General features: G+C 42.3%; 2 protein-coding genes across 2 annotated transcripts; one reads left to right on the forward strand and one right to left on the reverse strand.

Annotated features, from left to right (window-relative positions):
• The first annotated feature begins 3269 nt into the window (after window positions 1–3269).
• Window positions 3270–9816, forward strand: aadac (arylacetamide deacetylase). The gene is made up of 5 exons (XM_086125015.1): window positions 3270–3751; window positions 5083–5311; window positions 6441–6510; window positions 7654–7825; window positions 8971–9816. Exons 1-5 carry the CDS (start codon window positions 3611–3613, stop codon window positions 9595–9597), a joined length of 1239 nt encoding a protein of 412 aa, XP_085981141.1. The 5' UTR covers window positions 3270–3610; the 3' UTR covers window positions 9598–9816.
• A 3409-nt stretch (window positions 9817–13225) lies between these two features.
• LOC147197437 (succinate receptor 1-like) lies at window positions 13226–16604 on the reverse strand. Its single transcript, XM_086125544.1, has 2 exons — window positions 16373–16604; window positions 13226–15610 (listed from the first exon to the last, which is right to left on the reverse strand). The coding sequence occupies exons 1-2, from the start codon at window positions 16373–16375 to the stop codon at window positions 14660–14662; spliced, it is 954 nt and encodes a 317-aa protein (XP_085981670.1). The 5' UTR covers window positions 16376–16604; the 3' UTR covers window positions 13226–14659.
• Window positions 16605–25732: the final 9128 nt, after the last annotated feature.

Here is a 25732-nt window from a genome sequence, read left to right on the forward strand (position 1 = left end):
CACACTTTCGTAGCCTCCATTGCTCGGCTCTTTTTCGCCACTTTCTATCAGCTGAGCATTCTGCTGCCATCTTGCAGTGACATAGAAGACAGTCAAGTGAGAGTCACCAGGCCTGTCCAAATTGGCCAGTCGGCCATGGTTTATGCAGTCCCCGCAGGCTACACGAAGAGGACGCAACCTAGGAACTTGGACACGGCTAATGACGACAGATCTATTCTGAAATGGTTATTTTTCAAACACCTAAATGTAATTATTGGCCTAATGTGAAGCCAGGGCTATTCTTGTTGAAACTGAGTATTGCATGCTGATGGTTTCCTTCACTTTTTCTGCCATTTTTCACGGAAATGAGGCATGGAAGATGGTGAGAGTGGAGGAGCGTGAATGCACAATTTTGGTTGGACAGGTGTCAGAAGAGTGGATAAGGATCGGCAACCAGCATGGTAAATGCTAATTACAATACATCCTGATTGACATAGCGCTTTCACAACAGCTACAGCTGTAACAAAGCGCTTTACAAAACAGTTAACATCAACTTAAATATGAAATGCAACACGTGACTTAAAAACAAGGACAGTTGTGCAATCTGAACCACTCTTCTCTCATACACTTGGTTGTTTGAAGCAGTTAGAGATGAACGAGGAGAGAATCAAAGTGACAGGTTGTTTCGGTTTCAAGCCTTCAAATCAAATCCAGTTGCTTGGCCCGCGTTTTGAATTATCAGTCTGTTCATTTGTTTGTTTTCTTTTGTTTTTGGCAGAGTCAAGAGAATTTCCTCGATGTTTCCATTAACTGAATGCATCATTTCCTGAAATGTTTGATATTCACTGACTACGAACTGCCGGGGAAAAGAATGGTTATTAACAAGTCGTTTTAAAATATACAGTACCTTGCCCCAGTTTGGTGGTATTTGTCAACAACAAATAGCTTCATTTTAAGAAGAATGTTATTCTGCTTTGTATTTCTAAATATCATTTATTAAACGATTTAAACGGGGGTGGCCCGGTGGTTCAATGGTTAGCGCGTCGACCTCACAGTGCAGCGGTGCAGGATTTGGCTCCCGCCTCCCTGTGTGGAGTTTGCACGTTCTCGCCGTGCCTGTGTGGCTTTTCTACGGGTGCTCCCGTTTCCTCCCACATTCCAAAACCATGCATGAGAGGTTAATGGAACACTCAAAATTGTCCCGAGATATTAGTGTGAGTGTGGATGGTTGTTCGTCTCTGTGTGCCCTGCGATTGGCTGGCAACCGGTTCAGGGTGTCCCCCGCCAACTGCCCAAAGACAGCTGGGATAGGCTCCGGCACCCCCCGCCACCCTTGTGACGATAAAGCGGATCGGAAAATGGATGGAATTTCGTGGGAGCCAAAGTTTTCAACCGCAACTGTTTCTTATCACGTCAAAAAAATGTTCTCAGTACCCTTAAACTTGGAATAGAATCCCCCCTCCTTGACATGCTGCTATAGCGTCTCCTTTGCAGGAGTTCTGCAAATTCAAAAGTTTGAAAAATGCTTGCCGCTGAGGCGGGACTTCGCCAGTGGCTTTCGTAATTCTTGAGATGTCACGTATGGCCTCCAGGGAGGTTCAACTCGTGAAATTGCTAGTAAAAGATGAGCTAAGTGCACGTTTTAATTAATGCAAGAACACTCTATCTTTCATCCCCCAGCAGGGTATTCGGTGTTGACGCGGCATTGCGCAGCAGGGCTCAACGCGGAAAACATCCACTCACACGCTCCTTGACACGCTTCACGCTTTGCCAGAACTTACGCAAGAGTGAAGGGCTTGATGAAAGATTGAGCAACCAAACGAGGTGGTCGCCTCAGAAGTGCGGAGTGAAGGACGGTGGTTGAGGAGTCGTGGGAACTCCCCGAGTGTCTGAAGAACAGTTTTGTATTCAGAAAAGTCATTTACTATTCCAGCGCTTTACCAACAGCAGCGATCTAGTTGGAAACTGAAGTCAATTTCAGATCTCTGTTGGCGGGGTACTGGCCAATTCCACTGGCTAATTTCAGAATAATATGACCCATAAGTAAACAAAAAGTTACATGGATGCTGATGGTCCTCCAAAAAAACTGTAAAATCTAGTTTGTCCAACTTGCAACCATCAACTGTATTTTCCTTGGCTTTTTATTTTTTTTTTGCCAAATTGGCGAACCTTTAGGCTGGAGTAGGTGAAACAAAGTACATCCATAATTTTACATTGACATAAGCGTCATTTCAAACTAGCCTGTCAGAGTCTAAGTACCATTGTCCGGTGTCACGTTAGTTTAGAGATGACCGCCTTTTGCCAGGTGAATGATTGAGCAGAAATGTTGATTCCTACTTCCTGTTTTTGTTGCCTCTTCATATTAGGGGGGGTTTGCAATCAGGTAAGGTGTCAATTTCTTCCTAGTCACTTGGGCTCTAGCTCTGGTGCATGCTTGTCACTTATAAAGGTTTTTTTTTTTTTAAATGTAACATCAACCTCCGCTGTTCACGGAGCATAGGGACCTCCACAGCCCGTAAATAGTGACAATTCGCATGTAATTGACATGCACATTGGAATGCAGGGGGGCATAAAACAAAATTGAATTCTTCGACCAAAAAAAGACAACAAAAACAATGAATCACATTCAAAACACCAACAACATATCACGGAGGCAGATCGGGCGAATTCGGCAAGACTCTTCTCGGAAATGATTAAGTGTCAGATGCTCGAGGCATGGTGAGTAGGCGCATTTGCATGCTGAAGCAGCCACAAGTTATCCTGCTGCAACTTTTGCCGCAGGATTTCTTTGTAGATGGAGGAAATTCATAGTTTGGACTATGTTAGATGTGACCCCACTCCTGGGAATTTTTCTGACATCTCTTATAAATCATCACCAATTTTGTAATGATCCATCTGCAAGGACAGATGTTTTTTTTGTGTGTGTGGGGGGTGGAGTATGAGCAAATTTTTGCTCATATCGGGTCGCTTGATCTCAAATCCCCCCGAATAGTTCACTGCATTCTTAAGAAAAACTGATTTGTCCAAATAACCCACCGCCCATCAATGTATGAATGTCATCCGCTGCATGAGGTTTAATAATCCCGTTTACAAGAGGAAATATATTTTCTCGAGAAACCTCGATCATGATGAGACTTGTTTGATAACCCGATTTTTTTTCCCCCCAGCGCGCGCCTTCGGCAGGACCTATTGGGCCACTAATTTCAACACTTTGGCCTCAGTTGCACCTTGACACGAGTTCTGTGGATCCAACCACCCGTGAAAGTTGTATCTGATCCAGAGGCACCTGAAGAATTCGCGACCGCGGCCAATGTGGGACGGTTCCTGCCTCGTGAGCGCGCTCGTTTTGTTGTTGTTGTTGGGTTATTTTTTTTTTCGTCAATGGCCCTCACTCAGCTGCCCCTTGACCACTGAAACCGCGGCTCCACGCTCATACGGAATAATATTTCGACTCTCTTGCTGAAAACCACGAAATGGCACCAAAGGCGGGCAGCCAAAAAGGAGAGGAGAGAGGGGATATATAATTTTTTTTTTTTTTTTTTTTTTTTTTTTTTTGTGCGCGTGAGTCAAGTCGCGCCTTGCAGTGCTTGGGTCAACACTCTTGAGTGGTGTCGTCTCTCCGCAACGCACGATGAGGCTGGGAAGCATCATTTTATTCGTGGCTCTCTGCTCCTTCAGTGCTTATTATGTTTATGAGCCCATTCCGGAGGATATTGACGAGAGATGGAAACTCATGCTGACCAACACTTTCTTCCGAAGTCTCAGCCACCTGGTAAGCGCTCGAGTTAGTTTCCACGCTTTGATTCGCACTTTCAAACGTCTGTCGCTCTCGTTTTTTTTTTGTCATTAGGATAAAATGTATTCTTTATTCAAAACGCCTTATTTTCCACTTCTTGTGTGCTGTTGGGTAGAATCTCAACTACAGGTATAAAGGTCTGCAATTTGAGTACACAACAGAGCCGAAATGATTAGTAGTAACTTGTATGTTATTGTAATTGTGAGTTGAAGCAAACTAACAAAAAGCTTTATCATCAAAACTATATAATACAGATTTTTGCACCATCAATAGTCCTGTCAAGTGTATTCATGCTTTATTTTAGTTCCTACCATAATACAACCATTCAAAAATACCGGAAAATAAGTTTCTGTATTGTTGGTCAGTTCTTACTAGTAATGCACTGTCTTGTGTTTTGCTGATGTGGTTGTACATAGCGGGTGCAACAGATTATATCAAATGCTAATCCATGTGTAGTATAGTCCTGCTCACACCTTCTAATAATAGAGCCTATTAAGGAAACTCCATGCGGTATACTGTTTCTTATCCACGCCTGGGGTTATTAATATGACTGTTTTTGAATTCACGTGCCAATTTATTTGTGAGAAAATGAATCCGTGAAGGGTATGGATGTGACTGGAATGTTTTGGTTGATTATTTTTGTAATATATATTTTTTTTACTTCTATGTATTGTCCATCTTCAAAACAGTGTTTGTTAAAGCAAAGATATTTTAAAGAGGCTTTCCCACTAAAGTTCAGAGCTACCAATTCAAGCGTCACGCAGAAGGCGACCTTTTAGTAGCATATCATCTGATAAGGCTCATAACAACTTCAACTTCCCCCTCATAAATTTCAGTTACATTTGATCTTTACCCTTACATATTGATGTTCCTTGTCCAAACACCTGACAGAAGGAGCATGTGGTCCCTCCTTCTGTAAAGACTTTAGCAGTCTGTAGTGTGAAGCGTCAATCTTGTACAAGGAACTTCTCTTCCAAACTGACCGGATCGAGATGAAAGCACTGTGCTTTGTCAGTGGGTGAGGTGGGGGCTGGCGGACGAATTAATTTTTGGTTTATCTGAACAGATTCTATTGTAAATAAAATTAGAAAGGAAATGGAACAATATATACCTATTTTTGTATTATGGGCAACATTTAAATTTGGGGTTCTTTTAAGGTTGTTTTGCCGATTTTGTTAACCAGTCAAAATAATCTACCATGTTTATTGCTCTTTCGTTGGCTAAATTTAGGAATAGTTCCAAATGATAGTGTTAACAGTACCTCTGGTAATTCCACAATTATACCCTTGCTTCATTTTCCCTTGCAGGCGGACTTCAGTGAATTGTTAGGGCTGAAGGACTACATGGGAGTGATGTACTTCATCACTCTGATTGAAACGATTGTGCCTGTTTCCGACAAACACGTTAATGTGACGGTGGAGAATTTCGACGGGGTGGAGGTGGTGCTTTACCAACCCACGCAGCAAAGTGGCAACACGGAGCTCAGGAGGGCTGTCATATACCTGCACGGCGGAGGATGGTGTCTGGGGAGCGCTTGTAAGTAAATGAACACACTCTTAAAAAAAAAAGAAGAAAAAAGCAGCCGAGATTATAGCGACATCTTATCACGGATAATTACGAAGCTGTCAATCACAGTACAGTACTTGAATTCCTGAGGAAATAACATGCCGTCTGTTGGAGCGGTGGGTACCTCCAAGGGGTGCCTGGCCTCGCTAATCCAGAACACTGAAGACACACCGTTCAGTTTGACACATGTCATGCTGTTCTTGCAATCTGTTTGTCCTGGGTGTTTGAATACATGTATTTGATCTACAATGTGACTACAAGGTAATTTTAATTTGTTTTGAATAGATGAATGGGATTGGAAAAAATTCCTGAAGTTCCGCTTTGTATATACATAATAGTGGCTAAAAAATGCTGCCCATAAGGAGTTTCCTTAGCAAAAGACTTAATGTAGCCGAGCTTCCTATCCTTGACTTCATCTTCTTTCAATCTGATGGAGAAAGACAAACTTAATATTATCATGTTTTAAAGTTTCATCTCAGTATATGCTTGATTGACCTCGAACGGCATGTTCTCACAACTTGTACACGATGGAGCACACAGAAAAAAGGGCCAACTTGAGCTGAATAAAGTCAAGTCCTCATTAACTGATAATGTCGACAGGAAGGTTCAACTTCGAGAGGGCAGCATGATAAGCCATTGTTTGTAGCGAGAGATGTTTTGGCCTCTGAGGGGCGTATCGCTGGGCTGGGTTGAGAGGTGTGACATCTGAAGAAGGGAAGTGTCAGTGGGAAGCGCTCACAGAGTGGCGTCGTAGAAAACTGCGCCTCCTGCCGACAGAAAAGACAATCTCTTCCTGAGTCTGTTTGTTCAACTGTTCGAGCGAACAACTCTGACACAATCGCAAACTAGTAGTGACTAAATTAACAGCGCCCCTGCTGTTTGCAGCCAAGTATAGTGCACCACAATTTTTGCATTAATCACTTCGCTAAGCACTGTCTTGATAAGTTCAATGGAACGGATATTTTCAAATGCCTTTAACATCATGTATGTCTTGAGGGCTTGGCCTTGGAGACTCCAGTGGAGGAGCACTACTTAACAGGTTCATCTTTGTGCAGCGAACAGCGGTTTATGTTGCTCTGTATTCTGTCTCTCTTCACAGACATGAGCCCTTATGATCTCCTCGCCAGAAAAGTTGCCACTGAGCTGAATGCAGTGGTTCTCTCTGTAGAGTAAGTATCTGACTTAAAACTGCCAAAACACAATTTGTCTTGGTTGACTCCAGCTATTCACGAGGGGTTGGCAGAGGGCCGGCCAGCGAATAGTGAACAATTGTGTAATTAACGACCATTGAAATGCATTGACGGAAGGAAAAAAATGCTGATAAAGATTTAATATACTATCTCCACCCACCCCACCCAAAAAAAAAATAAATAACGGAGGAAATGAGTGGAACAAATGGACCAAAACAAACAAACAAACAAAAAATCCCCAAAATATTGGGAGTAAAAAAAATGATGAAACCAATATGCAAACCTGCGGGTGCTTCACTGTGATTATACAGTCAACTCTAAACTCAAGGAACTATAATGCCTTTGCATGTGGGCAAGGAGAGTCACAGTCTCAATGCAATTCCAGATGTACGCCTGTTTTTTCTCTCGTTAGTGATAAGCTGGATGGAAGTGTGGATGCAGTGGAGTCAGACTAAATGGAGTCCAAGCGTTGTGCTTTGAATGGTGCACATGATTTGCCTTGTGATATTTGCCACACGTACGGGAGCTTTTTAAACATGGATGATTTGTATCATTACTTGGCCTCAATGTGATACATGCTTGTACAAATTTGTAACGTGTTGCTGATGTTTCAATTTAAGTGCAGGCACTCTCGACTTCATTATATTTAATGAATTCTCTTGTGAGGAACAGTTTCGTGGCTCATTCCAAAATTTCACAATTTGAAGGTCAGCCATTTTATTTCTTTCTTTTTTAAAGAGTGAAGCCTCGTCGGTCAGTATTTCGGGCCGACCCACGTGGGCTCAGTCTGTCCTTCATTGGCGCTGGTCGGTAGTTGTCAAACATAACGTCACACGGATTCTTATTTATTATTTAAAATTCATTTGGCCGCCTGTCATGCATGCGGTAAGTGTGTTCCCAATGCCGCTCGGCTGATTCTGACCCGACTGGTTGGGCCTGAAATACTGACGAAAGCTCACTGACGGACGAATGCACTGATGAATGCCCAACTCTACTTGTTAATGTGACAAAATTAAAAGATGACATAATTTCACTGAATTAAAAGCTTACAATTTCAGTCAGGTGGGGAATCGAGTCAGCTTTCTCACAGGAGATTGGTCAAGTTACTTTCTCTCCTTCCAGGTACCGCCTTGCTGTCGCTCACCACTTCCCTGTTCCGTATGAGGATGTCTATCGTGTTGTCAAGTATTTTCTCCAGATGGGGGTGCTTGCCCAGTATTCAGTGGACCCAGGACGAATTGCGGTGTCTGGGGACAGCGCTGGGGGGAACCTGGCAGCCGCTGTGTCCCAACAGGTACATGAAGTTATTACCTCCTGGTTCACAAAAAGGCGAAGTGATCACGGTCAGCACATACTGCGGTTAAACATGTTCAACCAACGCAAAACCTTAGACCACGCTTCACGACTAAATTTGTAAGTACATGCCATTGCTTTGTACTTTTACGCGGTTGGTTAAATTTTACCGTATTTTCCGGACTATAAGTCGCAGTTTTTTTCATAGTTTGTCCAGTGGTGTGATTTATACTCTGGAGCGATTTATGTGTGAAATTATTAACACATGATTATATCATTTCACCTGTTATTTTCACATTAAACCACAAGAGGGCGCTATCGGCCTGTGTTGATAAATCGACGATAAATCTGACGTAAGCGACGTAGAAGAGGAAGTGGCGCATCGTCAACCTCCCGAGTTGGGGGAGTTGTTTAAAAGTGACGCCGAGGATGAAGATTTCATTGGATTTAGTGATTTGGAGTGAAATTGGAACATGTTCTTTATGCTAGAGTTATCGGAATAACTCTTAATATGTTACGTCGTTACTGACATTACTGTACCAGGCATGTCAGTCATGTAACGTTCGTATACCGTACACTTATTCAGCCTGTTGTTCTTTTATTTTAATTTTAAATTGCCTTTCAAGATGACATGTATGTTTTTGGTGTTAGATTTTATCAAGTACTTTCCCCCCCAAATGCGACTGATACTCCAGTGCGACTTATTTACGTTTTTTTCCTTCTTAATCATGCATTTTTTGGCTGGTGCGACTTATAATCAGGAGCGACGTATAATCCGAAAAATACAGTACATGCCATCGCTTTGTACTTTTACGCGGTTGGTTAACTTTAATATTGGAGCGGTCATGTTCGTTCATGTTCTGCTGTCTTTAAAGTCAACTTTGCAGCTCTCTAAAATGCTTCTGGAGGCCATTTGTGACCGTGCGTGAAGGGCATAGCGGCGAGCGTGTTAGTTTTGGCTCAGGGTTTCATGAATCATGTTGGCTTTTAATAAGCGGTTATGTGAAATCGCTGTTCTACAAATAAACAAGGGATAAGGTGATGCAATGCGTTGATATCATCAGATATTGTTGGTCGCTTCAATACGATATTAGCTTTTTTTTTTTTTTTTTTTTCTCCCTCCCTCACACCCCCAAATCTTTCCAGTTACTGAAGGACCCAACACAAAAAGTTCAGTTGAAAGCCCAAGCCCTCCTCTACCCTGTGCTTCAGGCACTGGACCTCAACACGCCGTCTTATCAACAGAATCGAGACATGCCCATTTTGCCACGCACCCTTATGGTCCGATTTTGGAGTGAGTACTTCACCAGCGACAAGGCATTTTTCAGAGCCATGATGGCCAACGCCCACAACAACCTCGAGTCTTCCAGCCTGCTGAAGTTCGTCAACTGGAGCGCCTTCCTGCCCGAAATGTATCATAGAAAATACAATTACAGTGTCCCCGCCGTGTTGCAAGGGAAGGCAGGGCAGTCGTTTGGAACCGATGGAACCTCCCGATCCTTAGCTGACCCAAGGGCGTCCCCTCTGCTGGTTCCGGACGCAGCCTTGCACTCTCTACCCAAAGCCTACATCCTGACATGCGAGTACGACGTCCTCCGAGATGACGGGCTCATGTACGTCACGCGTCTTCGCGCCGCCGGCGTGGAAGTGACGCACAAACACTACGACTCGGGCTTTCACGGAAGCTTGATGTTCACAGTGTGGCCGATGGACTTCCGCATTGGTCACCGCATGATGGACAACTATTTGAAATGGCTCAAGGAAAACTTGTAAAAAGAACATTGGGAAAGATCTCTCTGATATTTGTCACATCTTTGACGCGAGATTATAAATACATACTGTAGTTGTTTTTTTTTTGTTTTGTTTTTTTAATTCCGGAGAGTAGACTCTTGGCTTGAGGATTTGACGTCACATCTTGTACGTTTCGTGTTCCCATGAGATTCTCATTTGGTTTTTCCCCACCACACGCAATAAAAGTTACCTGATTAGGCCGTCCCGTTGCATTGGTATCATTATGTAGCCAAAACGACTTGGAGAACCGGCCAGTTTTTGTGAACAGGAAGAACAGCTTCCGATATTCAAGTCACAGCTACCAGATGTGAGAATTTGTGTTCATTGATCCAGAAGAGTCATGTCATACACCACAGATGTTGGAACCAAGGCAGGCCAGCGGTCTCGGAATCGAATTTAACATGATTGTGTTTGATGGGGTTTATAAATACCAAACTCATCCAAGAATCACTGGATGGACTTTGCTTGGCACGCAGGGTGAAACATAAGGGCTTAGGATTCTTGAGTGGCATGGCCAGATGTAGACTTAAGATTCCCCAAAGGGGATCAAGTCCAAGGCCAAATTGGTTCATTGATTAGGACTTGGAGTATGTCTATAGAGAATTGGCGTCAATAAATGCATCTTATGTAGTATTTGAGGATTTTTTTTGTGTGTGTGTGTGAAACCTATGCAATAGTTGCTCATATGAAATGTCATTAAAGCTGAAGTTGTTATGGGTGCAAATGGGAAGTGATTGGCATTTTATTGAATAAATCAGTGGCATTTTTGCAGGAACTGAATCTTCCCTTTGTTCTGTATCCCCTTGGGATTTTGTTGTTGTTGTTGCAAATTTTGAACAATAGAGTATATGAAGTATTTGAATGTGGATTATTTCATTGAGCTCTCTGTAAAGCTGAAAAGCTTCCTTTAATCATTGCCTCTGTGCGTGTATTATTTTCCTGTACAGGAAATCAGCTTCTATTTTTTTTTTTTTAAATTTTCCAGTGGTGAAATCTCCCCGCCACAGTTCCAGCTAAAGTTCCTGAAGGGAGCGAAAGTATCTTTTTTTTTTGATACAACATGAGTTTAATATCATTCATCTGAAGTTAATGATGCTAGATTAAGTTTGTAATGTTTAGTTCATTTTGGGTTTACCTCCCTCAGGTTCCATCTTTCAGCAAACGGTACATCCAAATGCCTTGTCTGGAATGAGTGGAACCGTCTCCAGGCACACAGCAAACCTTTGTGGCAAAAATCTACTTCAATTCCAAAAACTGACAGATACCGGTAGTGGGATGGGGTTGAAAATATTGCAGAAACATTCCATCAACAATCTGACATAGAGTTAATCTATGACAGAACGGTGTGGTGAGTTCAGTGTCTCCATATGTTTGTCAGTTTTGGCTGCTGTGAGACTGCCCGTGAGTGCACACAAAATGACACCTTATTAGTTTCGCCTTCTGTCTGTGATCAGATGTGGGTTTTTTTTCCCAACGGGCTTGGTGGTGGCTGTAAGCAAGAAGCTTTGAGAATGGTTTCCAGGTGAATTAACAGGTGAAATATACGAATATACATTTCACCTGTTAATGTGTTTGAAGTAACATTAAGAAAATTGCTGCTTTTTCGGTGAAACAAGTGCTTCAGACCCGACATATTCTTGGCAATCATTGTTGGTCTCAGCAAATTCTTCGTGATGAAAACAAAATCTGAGAGCACGGTGGGTGTCCTTGAGTGAAACATTTTCTGATTATGGTTATGATTTCACACTGCCTGTACAATTGCTTTCCCAACATGCAATCATTTGGCCATTGTTGCCCGATGTGCTAATCAATATGCCTTAATGCATTCTTATCAGGGATGATGTACAAGTGCGGCGTAACCCTTCATTGAAAACGATGATTCAAGTAAGTGCTGGTGTGCTCCACTAATTTCTTGTTCTCGGTTGTTTGCAGGTATGCTTACATGTGCTCTGTGTGTGTGTGTGTGTGTGTGTTTGTTATCCAATCCCCTTTGGAGATCCGCTCCTGAATTCCTTTTCCACTCCAAAGGGATAATGAGAATAACGTGAAATGGATTATAAGCATTGACTCCAGGGGGGAGAAAACATATAGTGCAGTTTAAATGGATTATACGTGCCTCATGTATGGCATGTGCACAACACATCATTTTGTGGTTATTTCTGCCTCATCACACAACAAACTTGAATATGCCTTTTCATCTTTGGCAGATGTTTGCCAGCAAATATTATCATCTCCACATGTTCAACGCAATAGCCAAACTCTGTTCAGATTGATGATGTTTTCATACTTTGATAATTGGAATCTGACTAATGGCAATGACTCACAGCCCGTGTTCCTGTCACATACTTGCTACTGAGAATAAGGAACACAGCATGAAGCAAAACCATATGCTTGACAATAGTTAAACTTTCCTTATTCACTTTACCGTTAAAAAAAAAAAAAGCAAAATTGTTGGTGTTCAGTGTATCAAGTGGCTTTGCATTGTTTTCTGTCATGTCATGTGACTTGAGTATGAGAACACGTGTGGACAGAACAATACGTAGGTATCGTATTTTTTTCTTTTAATTGTTTTTTTCGTTTTTTTTAATAGTGTTCAACTGAGTCAAGGCTATTTTGACTTTGGGTATAATTTACCAAAACAAGAAACACAGTAAAGTTGGACTTGAAAGAATAAGGCCAAAGATAAAAGTAGAAATTTTAAGTGAACCGGTAAACACAATTTTTATAGATTTGTCATGTTATTGTGAGCTGTGTCAAATATGAGAAGAGAATCCGCTTCAATTCCAAGCGCCCACTCGCAGGGCCAAATATGCATCAAATAAATGTTGTTTCCGCACAGGATGCTAAAAAATATAAAGCAGCCAACAAGCCCAAAAGCCCTTTGCCTCATATATATGGAGCTGCATTCTAATTCATTTGAAAAAAAAGCTCTAAATATTTTCTCCATGTGTTGAGGATGAAGATAGTTAGTTGACATGCTTGACTATTTACACAAATTCCTTGAGAGCTTTTCATGTTCTGTAGGGAGTCCTTCTTCCTTCTGTTTTTGATTTTAGTCTATTTTCTTCCCACCATGGCCTCCGAGATCTTCTCCCGACTGCCGCCTTGCAATAGTTCTGGCCACACTTAGCCTTTCCCTTCCTTTCGTATCTGCGAGCAGAGCAGCTTTCTTACCTGCCTCTCCCGCTCTTTCACCTGCTTCTTCTTGTGTCGTACTTTGGGTGACTTGAGTCCTGATTTCTGTTTTGGTTGCATACTGTGTTTAAGAAGCGGAATTTGAGCAACTGGCACAGTGCTTCATGCTCACACATTGCCAAGACCTTAATGGTCTGTTTTGGTTGTGGTGAATTTGTGCATCAATGATTGATTTAAAGGGAAAGGATGATGTCAGGCTTCTACTTCAAGGCACGTTTTTTCGAGAAAAACTGTTCTTTGAGACTATGTCAATCAATGGCGCTGCTGTAAGGCTTCTTTTTTTCCCAACCGAGAAAACGTAAAAAAAAAAAAATAATTGTTGTGCACTTTGAGAGCAGCATGGATGAGCGCTATGGCTATCTTACACGAAGAGGCAGGAGCAAAGAAAGGAGATCTGCATCAGCGTTTCTGTTGAGTATGATGTATTTTATTTAGCTTGAATGTTTTTGTCCTGTCATGAGATGAATATTGATTGTGAATTGTAATATTGAGGTTTGGAAGTGATTTATAGGGAGATCAAGGTCATTGGATCACTTGCTTTCTAAATACTCATTAGTAGTTTTCATCTTCACATACAGAAGATGCTTCTGTTTCTTCTTTATTGCCACACAGTTAAGTATATCGCGTTTTAGTATATTTTGCGACGTTGTTGGGTAGATGAAGTCGAGATTGGTCCAAAACTCACCACCCACCGCTGCTTTTAGATACCGTACAATGTATACACATTTAATCTTTAAGTTGATGCTCTTCTACCTGTGGAGGAAGGTACAAAAATAAATGTGTATCCACCTGTTATTTATACAATAGAATATGTCATGGCTTGCTCGGAGTGTGTCAGCTTTTTATTTGACTAAATTGGTCAAGGTTTCCCACTGATTTAGCAAATGTGTCAGGAAAGTGACACATCATCGTGGTTCGATATTCATGCTTTTTGGGACATTTTTCTAATGGGTAAAATATGTGGCTTGGCTCATACGTTGGGCACCTGTCTCCACATCAGGTTGATTTCCCATGATTCACCATAATCCTCTTTATTTTTTTATAGTTTAGACTACGTATATTTTCTCCTAACAAAGGAAAAAATGTAATTGATCTGTTGCAGAATAAAACTCTCCATTCTAATAATTTTATTAACCCCACAACATATTTTACTAAAACAGTATATTGCAAATGTCTGAGACTTGATTTTTAGTTTTACTGTGTTTGTGCTTTCTACCGTTTTCATGACATGTTATATTGTTTGTTGTTGGATGAATTATTTTTGCTCCCTGTACAGCACTTTGTATACAGTGGCGGTTGTTTTAAAGCGCTCTATGAATACAGCGGAGTTGAGGTGAACATTAATGGAGGTCATAATGAAGTCAACCATTGTAAAATGTAAAAACGGCACAAGAGCTACTTTTGTGCGGACGTGATGGTTGGAGTCCCGCAGCTTTGCATTGGTGGCTTCTTTCTTCACATACAATAACTTGAGTATATATTTTTTTTCTTTACTTACAATAGTCTCTTAACATTCCTTTCCAGGCTGTGAAAGAAAAGTCAAGCACTCAGGCAGATATGAATCGCTGCTGAATTGAGCTCACATGATTAACTCTGAGGTCTTGTGAGATGTCAGGCATGTTGAAAATCAATCTTCCGGAATGATTTGGAAAGTTAACAAACAGCAAAAACCAAGTAATTAACCGTTAGTTGCTGAGCTGACACCATGCGGGATTTGCTTTGGTCTCGACGGACGTCAGGCAGTGCGGCAGTTTAAACTGTTTAGCGCCACTTCAAAGGCGTGTGGGCCAAATACAGCGGACGGTGAAGGAACGGATCTTATCAAATGTATATTTGCTAAACTGAGTTTTCATATAGGTTCTCTTGGCTGCGTTGTCTTTCTGGCCAGCTTTCGAACTTTTGCGAGGAGGAACTTTCGGAACTTGTCCCCCATGAGGAAGTAGAAGACTGGGTTGATGACACTGTGCAAGAAGGCCAACGGTCGGGTCAAGATGTAGAGGCCCTCGATGTACATCCTTGTACACAAGCGCACCCCTGCCCAGGCCTGCCGGGATGCTATCCTGACATTTCTCATCACATGGTATGGAGTGTACAGAACCAGAAACATGGCTGATGCCGAAGCCACGACCCTGAGAGTGTGCTTGTACTGTGCCGTCCTGCGATGAAAAGCCGTTTCCTGGGTCTGTAGTAGTTGTGCAATACGCTTGGAGAATCCGCAGAGTCCGAGGAGAGGTAGAACGTAGCCGGTTAAAGTGAGCCCCATGCTGTAGCCCAAAGCGCTGACGTCACCCTGGAGGCTGGCAAAGTCATTGCAGCGACTCCAGTTTCCACTCTGCAGATCCTGGAGCATCAGCACTATCATCGGGATCACCTCCACGTTGACGGCCAGCCAGCTTAAGCCGGTCACCACCAGCGCCGTCCGCGGCCTCAGCAGGAAGTGGTTCCGCGCCGGGTGGCGGATGAGCAAAAAGCGATCCATGCTCAGCCAGACCATAAACAGAATGGATGAGTAGAGGTTGACATGCAGGATGTAGCGGTTGATGACGCAAGCGTAGTAGCTGGTCTCTTTCTGCTGGTTGGCATAGAGGTAGGAGAGGCGTGGCAACGTGCAAAGGAAGGTGAGGTCGGAGATTGCCAGGTTGAAGAGGTAAACATTGCAGCTCTGCCACTTGGGCAGACAAAACAGGTAACCGAGTATGACAATCAGATTCCCCGGGAAACCGATGCAGAACTCGAGTCCGTAAGACGGAGACAGGTAGAATCTCTCCAGCACATCATCTATCTCTGTACAATTCAACTCCTGGAAAGTAAATGAGAGACATGGCAAGATAAAGACGTGGTCAAGAGCCATGACATAATGTAGTAGTTTGTGCAGCGGCGTAGGAACACGTTGTCACACTTCACGAGACGGCACGCTCAATCACCGCCATACTTACTGTTATTCATTTGTTTTGTGTTCACGGCCTGGAAAAGCTTTTCATCCAAATATTTACTGTAAGCAGGACTGTAGCCTACAACTGCGTTAGTCTAGTGTGGTGAGCGACTTCTCGGATACTAATTTGTATTACGTCGCAGAACTCGTAAACCGAGGACACCCTATCTTGTGTTAATATACTGTACCAGTTTAAGAGGACTTAATGCTGATCCATGCATCCAACGACACTGCAGATCTGCTAAACTTTTGGATTTGACATGACAGTGGTTCAATCAAATGTTGGACGTAGTGTCAAAAAGTTGTGGGGAAACTGTATGAGGCCTGAAATGAGACTGACTTTGATTTCATAAGGCCAACGATCAACATGGCAAACTGCCACACGCATTTTGGGACATACAGTAGACCGCAAACAAAAAGGTTACTTGGTTGTATAATTTCATACTTTGAGTGGGCAAGCACTCCAGAGACTCAACTTCTTTGCATAAAAGCATTACAAAGACAATTTTCCATAACCTGCCTAACCAACATACCTATGTCCCCTTTAAACACTAGAAACAAACCTGCCTTTTTTTTAAACACAAATTGTTGACTACAATTTCAAATTCAGTGCTCTGAGAATGGACTCACCATTCCGTCGTCCAGCTGGGCTGAGTGAAAGATCAAATAGGTTGTGCCCAAGGAAGTGTAGAGTGCAGCCTACTAACTGCAAAGTGGAAACGGTAAATACAGAGTGCTGCAGGTGCTGCCGACTTTTATATGACTCTGTTGGGAAAAAAAATAACAGCATCCTCAACTCTGGCCTCACAACGATGAAGGCGCACAGAAACTGTGTCATATTTCCGAGCACCAACCACAACCCCGTGTTTCGTGTAGACACAGAGAATAATGGCAAGGTGTTGAATTTGCAAGGGTTGGTGTCAAGTGCTTTGGCAACGGCAATTGCACAACTCGTGAGGTTGATTCGGACGTGCGGTCCACTGCATATTTTGGCAACAATGCCTTCAATGTCGGTCTGCCTTTACAGAGCATGTGATTCACTGCTGAGGGACATGTGCGAATAAACCACGGTCCGTTTTTTTTCTTTCTTTTGCACAAAGAGAGAGAGGGGGAGAGAGTGTCATTTTGGTATGACAGAACCTGCACAGCTTTAGGAGAGCCAGCCTGCGTGGCTTATTTGGTTTTATTATCAAGAAGTGATCTTGCAGCATTCCCGTGGGGTTCGCTGTGCAAGTCAATTTCATCAAGCAACATTGAAAAGCTGTGCTCCAGATAACGAAGAACAAATATTTGTGGAGTATTTGAGAATTTCTCACGTCGTCGCGCTGCACTCTTGCAGAGCAAAGCGAGAATGGTTGAGCTTTCTTCACTACATGTTGAAATGTCACGATCGGTCGGCTCACTTTGCCTATCCTTTGCTGACGCTCATGTTTTTCAATATACACTGACCAGAATGGGAATCATCATTGTTGGCCAAGTACGGGGCATTTCATAAGTCTGTCAATTTAAAAAATCATTGGAACTGGCAAGCGTGAAGCGGTTGGGATGAAAATCAGCACCTCCAAATCTGAAACAATGATCCTCAGTCGGAAAAGGGTGGAGTGCCCTCTCCGAGTTGGGAAGGAGATCTTGCCACAAGTGGAAGAGTTTAAGTATCTTGCGGTCTTGTTCACAGTGAGGGCAGGAGGGAGCGAGAGATCCACAGGTGAATCGGTGCAGCATCTGCTGTGATGCGGACTTTGTATCGGTCTGTCGTGGTAAAGAAGGAGCTGAGCCAAAAGGCGAAGCTCTCAATTTACCGGTCGATCTACGTTCCAACCCTCATCTATGGTCACGAGCTCAGTCATCCGGGAGGGGGTCAGTGTCGAGCCGCTTCTCCTCCACATCGAGAGGAACCAAATGAGGTGGCTCGGGCAACTGATTAGGATGCTTCCTGGACACCTCCTGATGAGGTCTTACGGGCATGTCCCACCGGCACGATGCCCCGGGGACAACCCAGGACATGCTGGAGAGACTCCCAGCTGGCCTGGGAACGCCTCGGGATTTCCCGGGCAGAGCTAGAAGAAGTGGCTGGGGAGAGGGAAGTTTGGGCTTCCCTGCTAAAGCTGCTGCCCCCACGACCCGACGCCGAATGCGTTGATATCATCAGATATTGTTGGTCGCTTCAATACGATATTAGCTTTTTTTTTTTTTTTTTCTCCCTCCCTCACACCCCCAAATCTTTCCAGTTACTGAAGGACCCAACACAAAAAGTTTGGGCTTCCCTGCTAAAGCTGCTGCCCCCACGACCCGACGCCGAATAAGCGGCAGAAAATGGATGGATGATGGATGGAACCAGCAAGTGTAGCAAGATAAAACAGTTCTGCTTGAAAAGTGAAATTTTCCAAACGATGATGATACAATTACAGTTGGGGAAATGATGAAGAGAGTCCTTGAGCTCCCGAAAGTGCTCAGTAGTGTGGAACAGTGATCAACAACAGTTGTGCAGATAACACAGAGTGCGACGAAGCTACAATAACTGCCACAACGGGGATGTGCGTAACGTGATCGGGCCCGGCCGCTCTGTTGATCTTTTTTTGCTTGAAGACGCAGAGTGTGATGGAGGGCGACGATGGTGGGGATGGGGAGGTTTGCAGCGTGCAAGTATCCTTTTTCAAATGTGCAGTAGGCTACGTCTGCCACTCCTTTATTGTTCTTTATTAGGTGGGATGGTCTGATGTTGTTACTAACTGATTGGAGATATTTCCACACTGACGAAACCGGTTTTGCAGCTTATCTGCAAAGATTCTCTTTGGCAATGTGAGTTTACTTTGTCAGCCAGTTTCGGGCATGTTTATACAGTGCTCCATCTCCGCTCCAAAAGGCATTTTCCTTAGCTCTTCAAATCATCACTTGGCCAGTATAATGATGACTGCCAAATATGTCAAATTAGCTAGTGGTAACTAGAAAAATAGACCTTATCAGTTTACTTTTTTCAGATCAATTTAAGCTTTTTAAGTAACTACAATGGACCAAAAAAAGTTATCTGAAAGATGAGAAACAAGAGCTGCTGCTAAATTAATTGATTAAAATAATGTTAGACGACTATCGTATTTTCTGCACTCCAAGGTGCACCTAAAAGCATTTGATTTTTCTCAAAAGTCGACAGTGCGCCTTATATATACATCAATATTCTTATTTCTTTGACGTAATGTTTTAAGTGTTCTGTAAAGCGCATTGTTACCGCTGCAGAGGTTGTCAAAGCACTGTAGATATCAATCTGTATTGTATTCCTTTTAGCATCGCTCCATCCAGTGGATGCAAAATGCAACCTCAGCCATTATTGTAGCTTCTATTCTATGCGCCTTATAATGCGGTGCACCGTCTATATGACAACAGTTTTAAAATAGGCCATTCATTGAAGGCGCGCCTTTTACTCTGAAGCAACTTATACTGCGGAAAATACAGTACATGGGAAACAGATTAGAATTGTTCTTTACAGTGATTATTATGGGGACACACATGAGGTTCCTCGCTAATGGCTGTTAGAAAACTCCAATCTGTTGCCCCTATGGGCGCGTAGTTGTAATTTTAGCATCGAATGACTAAACACATGTAGACTGCAGCAGTGAGGAAATAAAACTATGGACCTCCTGTTTGCCCATGTGAAGAAAGCACACGGCTCTTCTTCTCCTCTCCCTCCTCTGGGAATCTGAACACTCATTCATACTCCTTGAGACCACCAACAGGCCACTGGTGGAACAGTTTGGTCTAAAAGCAAAGTGCTCCTTGGTTGTAGTTTCTCCATGTGGCTGCAATACCTGTTTGTTTGTTGTTGTTTTTTTTGGGTGGGGGTTTACCTCGAAAACCCCAAGATCTCAATCGCTCGATTTCTCAACCGCAGTTGAGGTTGCCTCTCTCCTTTTGCGAAGCATGTTCAGTCCCACTTTTTTTCCGACTGTTACCAGAATGAGCATTCACTCTTTGAGTTCTCACGATACACAGTTCCGAGACCAACTTTTGATATTTAAAATTTCATTTAACTTGACCCCCCCAAAAATGTGGACATGTGTCGGTCTGCCACAGTATAGCACAAAGTAGTGCCGAGGAGGACTTGCTCAATGTCTTTTTTTTTTTTTAAAGTATCGGTCGCTGGTATCGTAATATGAGGCTTGTATTGGCTAGAAACCGATCCCTGGTATCGATACTCGTTCATCCCCGTCCTTTACATTTGTTTATGTTGTGTCCTCAGTCATCAGAGGTTGGAAAAAAGCAACAAGCCTAGTTACTTTCAAACTACAGATAACTCATGTAACTAGTTGAGGTAACCAAAATATTAGACAGTGATCTCTTATCCGATTGTAATGCAGTATATTTGTACCCTACTGCATATTTCAACCTCTATGCTGAACATATTGTTCAAGTAGAACCTTTCATACAGTCTCAACCAAAACCTAAAGGAAAAATATTCACATATTTGACATTTGTCACATAGCTGTCACTTTATGCACAATTGGTATCTTGCAGACACCTGCAGTATACACAGTCGCATTAAATGATTCATGTGGAAAAAGCCCTTGACAATTACAATCCTTTCAGTCACCATTTCAAAGAGCATGAGAGTTCCCTCTGGTGGTGGATGGGCATAGACACCATTTCAGAGTACAAATGAGTTCTCTCTACTGGTTATCTTAAAAAAAGTATTAAAGTACAGTACATACTTTTAAGACATCTATCCATCCATCCACTTCCTATAGTGCTTGTCCTTATTGTCATCACTTGCCTTTGGGTCAAAGGTGGGTGGGATGGACACACATTGAGAAACAACTATTCATTCACACTCCTATTCACGCCTTTGGATAATTTAGTCTTCAAGGACCCTAGCATGTTTTTAGAATATGGGAGCAAGCGGGATTACCCAGAGAAAATGCACGCAAGCACCGAAAGTACAGTACATGTAAACTCCACACCGAAAGGTCGAGGATTTGAACCCTGAATTTCAGAACTATGAGTCAAACCAACAACTAGGGGACAGTAATGTACATTTAATAGTCGATGCAAAGTTCACATGTTGACTTTTCGCTGTTTGACTCCAATGTTTTCAAGAACCTCCAGTGTCTTATTTCTTCTTCGTATATCTGTTTCTGAGGTGAGGTCAGAAGGTAGAAACGCCACATAGTTTATTAGCATGTTTGTTTGTTGTCCCTTGAAGTAGGAAGTGCCAATATATGTTAAGATGTACGGAGTAAAAAAAAAAAAAAGGTAACAAACACATATTAACAATTTATCTAACAAAACAGGAACAAAGTATTTGAACTCTATACTTAAGTACAAGTACTGACACTTGTGTTAAAAACAACAACAAAAGACTCGCCAAACTGTGAGTAAAAATTCAAAGCCAGTGCTTAAGTTTAAAAAAAATAATCAAAATCCCAACCATGGTTGATTAGTCATCTATGCTAGCTATGTTTTTCAAACGTATAGAAACGTTCAGATCGTCAGAAAAAAAACCTCCTGAAAAACACATGAAAGGTATTTGCAATATTTTTCAGTTTTGAGGAGAAAAATTGTCCTCTCTTCAAAAACAGCAGCAATAACAAGCCCCAATTTCATATTTTCATATAGAGTCTCACAACTTTGACCCTGTGGCCCCAGGGCAAGTCCTAAAACGATTTTGGACTGATTGATTTCTAATAGTGAAAACAAAAGAGGTTACTTAAAATCAGCACTGATTTGATAAGGTATAAACTGTAATCCACTGTATTTTATACAAAACATTTTTTTAGATGATTATAGTTTGCCTGGTGTACTTCCTCCTCTCACGGAGCTGAATAAGTAACCACAAATATTAAACACACCTCTTGGCCTGCCACAGTTGACTGCGACTCAAGAGGGAGTGTGATACCAAAGAAATACTACAGAGGGCAGCAGTTACCTAACTCGGCCGTCGCGCCACAAGTGTGCTTAGTACGTGATGATTACCTTTGAACTAAATGACTTGATGGTGAGCATATTGTTGAATTTGAATCAGAAAATAATCTCAAATGCTGAATTTACATGCAGAAAATTGGCTTTTAAAACGGGAAAGAAAATGAAGCGTTTCGTGGCACAACATGGAAAAAAAAAGTAAACTTGTACAGTTACCTCATACTCGTGTGTGTGTGTGTGTGAGAGCGCGAGAGAGATGCGGAAAACGAAAAGTAGCAACATAAGATTCCTCCTTATACTGTATAATGAACTATTTGTACTCTATCTGACAAGGAAAACGAGGTAACTTGTTCCGGTGAGAAAACTAAAAGGCTACAAGTGGAACAATGTTAGTTTGTTGGATGAAAATGGAGTCTATTAAACATAAGTGTCACATGCTGGCCCATTTTGAAAAGCGGTCTCCCATTTGCCCTCAGTGTCCCACTTCTGGAAGGTGACACGGTTAAAAAGCTTTTACCTCCATGATTCAGACAGCGACTTAATTGGATCAAAACCTGAATAGTGTCTGTGTAATGGAATAAGTGTGTGATAATCTATTTTTAAAAAAAGCATGTCACAGCTTTACTTGATGCTTTCTTTTGAGCCGAAAGCGTAACTCAAGGTAACATCGGTTTATTCCGCTCTTTATTCTTAATGCAACAAGCAGCTGTCTGAATTGATCCTTCCGCCTTCTAAAGAAAAACAGTAGCTTGACTGTGCACTCTGATTTTCCACAATGCTTTGTAGCTTGTTTTTCTGCGCATTGAAACTGGCAGCTGTGTTAGCACGACGCGGATGCGCTCCAAACACAGACATCTGGGTGTCATTCGCCTGTCGTGTTCTCCTCACACTTGCCATTCATTTCAGCAGGTGGCACTTTTACGTTCTCTGTACAGTTGTTTCCCCCAAAACACACACACACACTCACACACACTCACAGATGCAGTCCACATAGAGGCTTTTTGATGAGCAGGTTTTAAAGAACTGCACTCGAAAATAACGACCCTCTTGTTCAGTGTCTCGACTTGATGACATCATAGTGTTAGGAGCAGTAAAGTGACTTCTACGATGTAAAGATGCTTTCACCTAAGTACCCTGTAGTTTGTTTTAATGGTACTCTTGTTCATTTGAACAGGCGTTAACACACCAAACAAACTTTGTACTTCAAACAACCACTTAACTTTGCCTTAAAGTCAGATTTAATGCTAATACATAATGGGAAACACCATAGATGCCAGACAACCATTCACAGCATCTTGGTGCCATCCGCAGATGCCATGGAAGTAAAACATGACAATTCCACTGACTAAAGTATCACAAATAAACACGATATGTTGCAAAAGTGGCTTTTTTAGGACTTTAACTTAAATAATGATCTGCACAAGCTAGCAGGCTATGACACACTAGAAAATACTATAGCCAAGTCCATTTTGAAAAGCGAGTCAAGCACATTACCTTTGTCTGTGAAGATGCTATCTGCTAACACGCTCACTCCATTGCAAACTGCCTTATATTTTCTATAAGTGGGGAAATCATAAGATCTTATCGAGAAATGTGTTTATTATTCAAAAGCAATTGTTTAATTCGTTATTTGCTACAAACATGCCAGGACTCGAAATGAGAAAATTGCTGCTGTATCATTATATCTTACAAAGACCTGAAAGTGGTACATATTTTAGAACAGGCTGATATGGTTAAACTAAATCCTAATACACAGGCACTGTTGTGTTTTTCATAATTGCGTGGTACATAACAGAAACAACCTGGGGTCAAAACAGACCACGCTGTGTAGGATCAAGATTAATACCACCACTTATAGAAACCATCTATTTTATACCACCAGGCAATGTTGCCAACAGGTGGAAAAATAGTGGAAAGCGTTGTCAGGTGGATGGAGAGTACAGTCAAACCTTGGTGTTCGAAACTCTCTGTTCTCGACCAAATCGGTTTTTGACCAAAGATTTTGAGTTTTTTATGCCTTGGATTACGACCGAAAATCGGTTCTCGAACAAACTGAGCGCACTTGAATGCGCCACATGACTCCTTTCACCTTCCTTACACAAGGAAGTGACGCTTCCTCGGGTAGACGAGGAAGTGACGCTTCTTCGTGTAGCATTCAATTGTGAACAGACATGTTCAATAAAGTTTTTTTTTTAAGAGCGTGGTTTTGGTTTTCGAACAAATCGGTTTTCGGACAGCTTTCTGGAACGGATTATGGTCCAAAACTGAAGTATGACTGTGTTTGCCAATCCTGCGTAACACTGCGTTTAAAACTTGGGCCAGCACACCCAAAAAAAATGTGCTGAATGACCCAGATGCAAGGAAAACCAAAAAGTTAAAAAGAGTTTTGTCACGAATGACATCGCATCACTCCTTCTTGTGACTGGTTCCTAGATCATGCAGAAGCTCCAAAACTGTATTGAGGAAAAGATCGCACAAATGCTATTTCTAGTAACTGGTCATCAGGGTTCCTCACCATACTCTCTGGGTGATCTAAACCTCTGGTTGAGCACATTTGTCACTACAATTGTACCATTTGATTGATCTAGAGATGACTCAGTGTTTAGTGTGTGCTGGTAAAACTATTAAATATTACTGAATAAATCTGAGGCTATGGTTTATGTACGCACAATACAGAGCTGTGGGAAGTCAATGAATTTTCAAGTCGGCATCCACGCAACATCGTTAGGATTACTTTCTTTGCAGAATGGCAAACAGGCAGAATTTCTTTGCACCAGATTGTACCTCACGTGAAAGCCAGTGCTCTCCTTCTGTATGAGCTTGTCAAGGTTAGCGGTACAGACAATGAATTGTGTGGTCTTAAACTCCCTCATTTTGTGTGTGGGTTGGCAGCAAAGGATAAAGTCTCTTTTCGCTAGCCATAGTCGAAGTGCTTGACTGTTCTCCTAAATAACTCTCCCGCAGGAATGCGTTTCTGTCTGCTGGCTTGTAACAAAAGAAGGGACGCTCGGGGAGCTCCATTTTTGATGTCTCTCTAAACGGTTTCTTGAATCAAGGCAAGGATGTGTATTTTCCATCCGTTGGCTTTGCCTTCACCTCGTTACGATACCAACGTCTGGACTTTTTTTTTTTTTTTAACATCACCTGGCGAGAAGTAGGCGACATGGTTGTAACTTTAGAGTGTAATGTCTTACTAAACTCCTTGATACCTGTAACATTTTTGTCCATTGAAAAGATACATATTGCTACTTGTCCTGGAGTCAAATAATTAACCCAAATGACACAATTGCACTCCTCCTGTTCCCCTATCAGGGGCATTGCACCTCCTCGCCTCTTTCATTTCCTCTCTTCGTAGAGTTGGAGGTCTCAGCCTGTGACATGACTGCACTTCGCATGTCTCGCCGCGGCTACCATTTCACCTCCGCGGATTGGATTAGACGAGGCTCATATTGACAGACTGGCTCACCGTCCTTGACTTATGCTTTGTGAACATAAGCTCGCTGGTCAAGGTGGCGTTGACCAAAATTGGATTTTCGCACATATCGGAGACACATTTACAATAAACCCGGAGCAGATTTTCATCATTTTCTTTGCCGCACTTCTTTTTATTTGCATTTGTAACTTCAGGCGTAATCTTTTATTGGTATTCCAGTTATGCTATATCGGTGTGACTGCGGATGGCTATGTTTGGTCGTATATTTATCTCCACAGGATGGATTGCCATTAATGTTTGCGCAGACATCAATGGTCTGCAGAGGATGAAGCATACCGACTTCAATGATGCCTCTGGTGCCATCACGTTATTTGCTGAATCTATTGTGTTATTTTTAAAGATAGCCATGCTCACAGGTGATATTAAGGATATTAATTCAATCCAAAAAAAAAAAATGGATGGACATGATACTTTGGGGTGGGGCGGGGTCTCTTTTGCAAATGATATACAAAACAGTGCCAGGTTGCTAAGAATGACTCCAAAGTGATAAGGAAACCTGTGTTGTCCAAACTATGGCCCGGGGGGCATTGGCAGACCGCCATGCATTTTTAAGCGGCCTGCGGCATGCGCCAAATATAACATTTGACCCG

Source organism: Hippocampus guttulatus, chromosome 12, assembly GCF_054856545.1.
Source record: "Hippocampus guttulatus isolate MCC_2025c chromosome 12, RoL_Hgut_1.0, whole genome shotgun sequence".
Classification (NCBI taxonomy): domain Eukaryota; kingdom Metazoa; phylum Chordata; class Actinopteri; order Syngnathiformes; family Syngnathidae; genus Hippocampus; species Hippocampus guttulatus.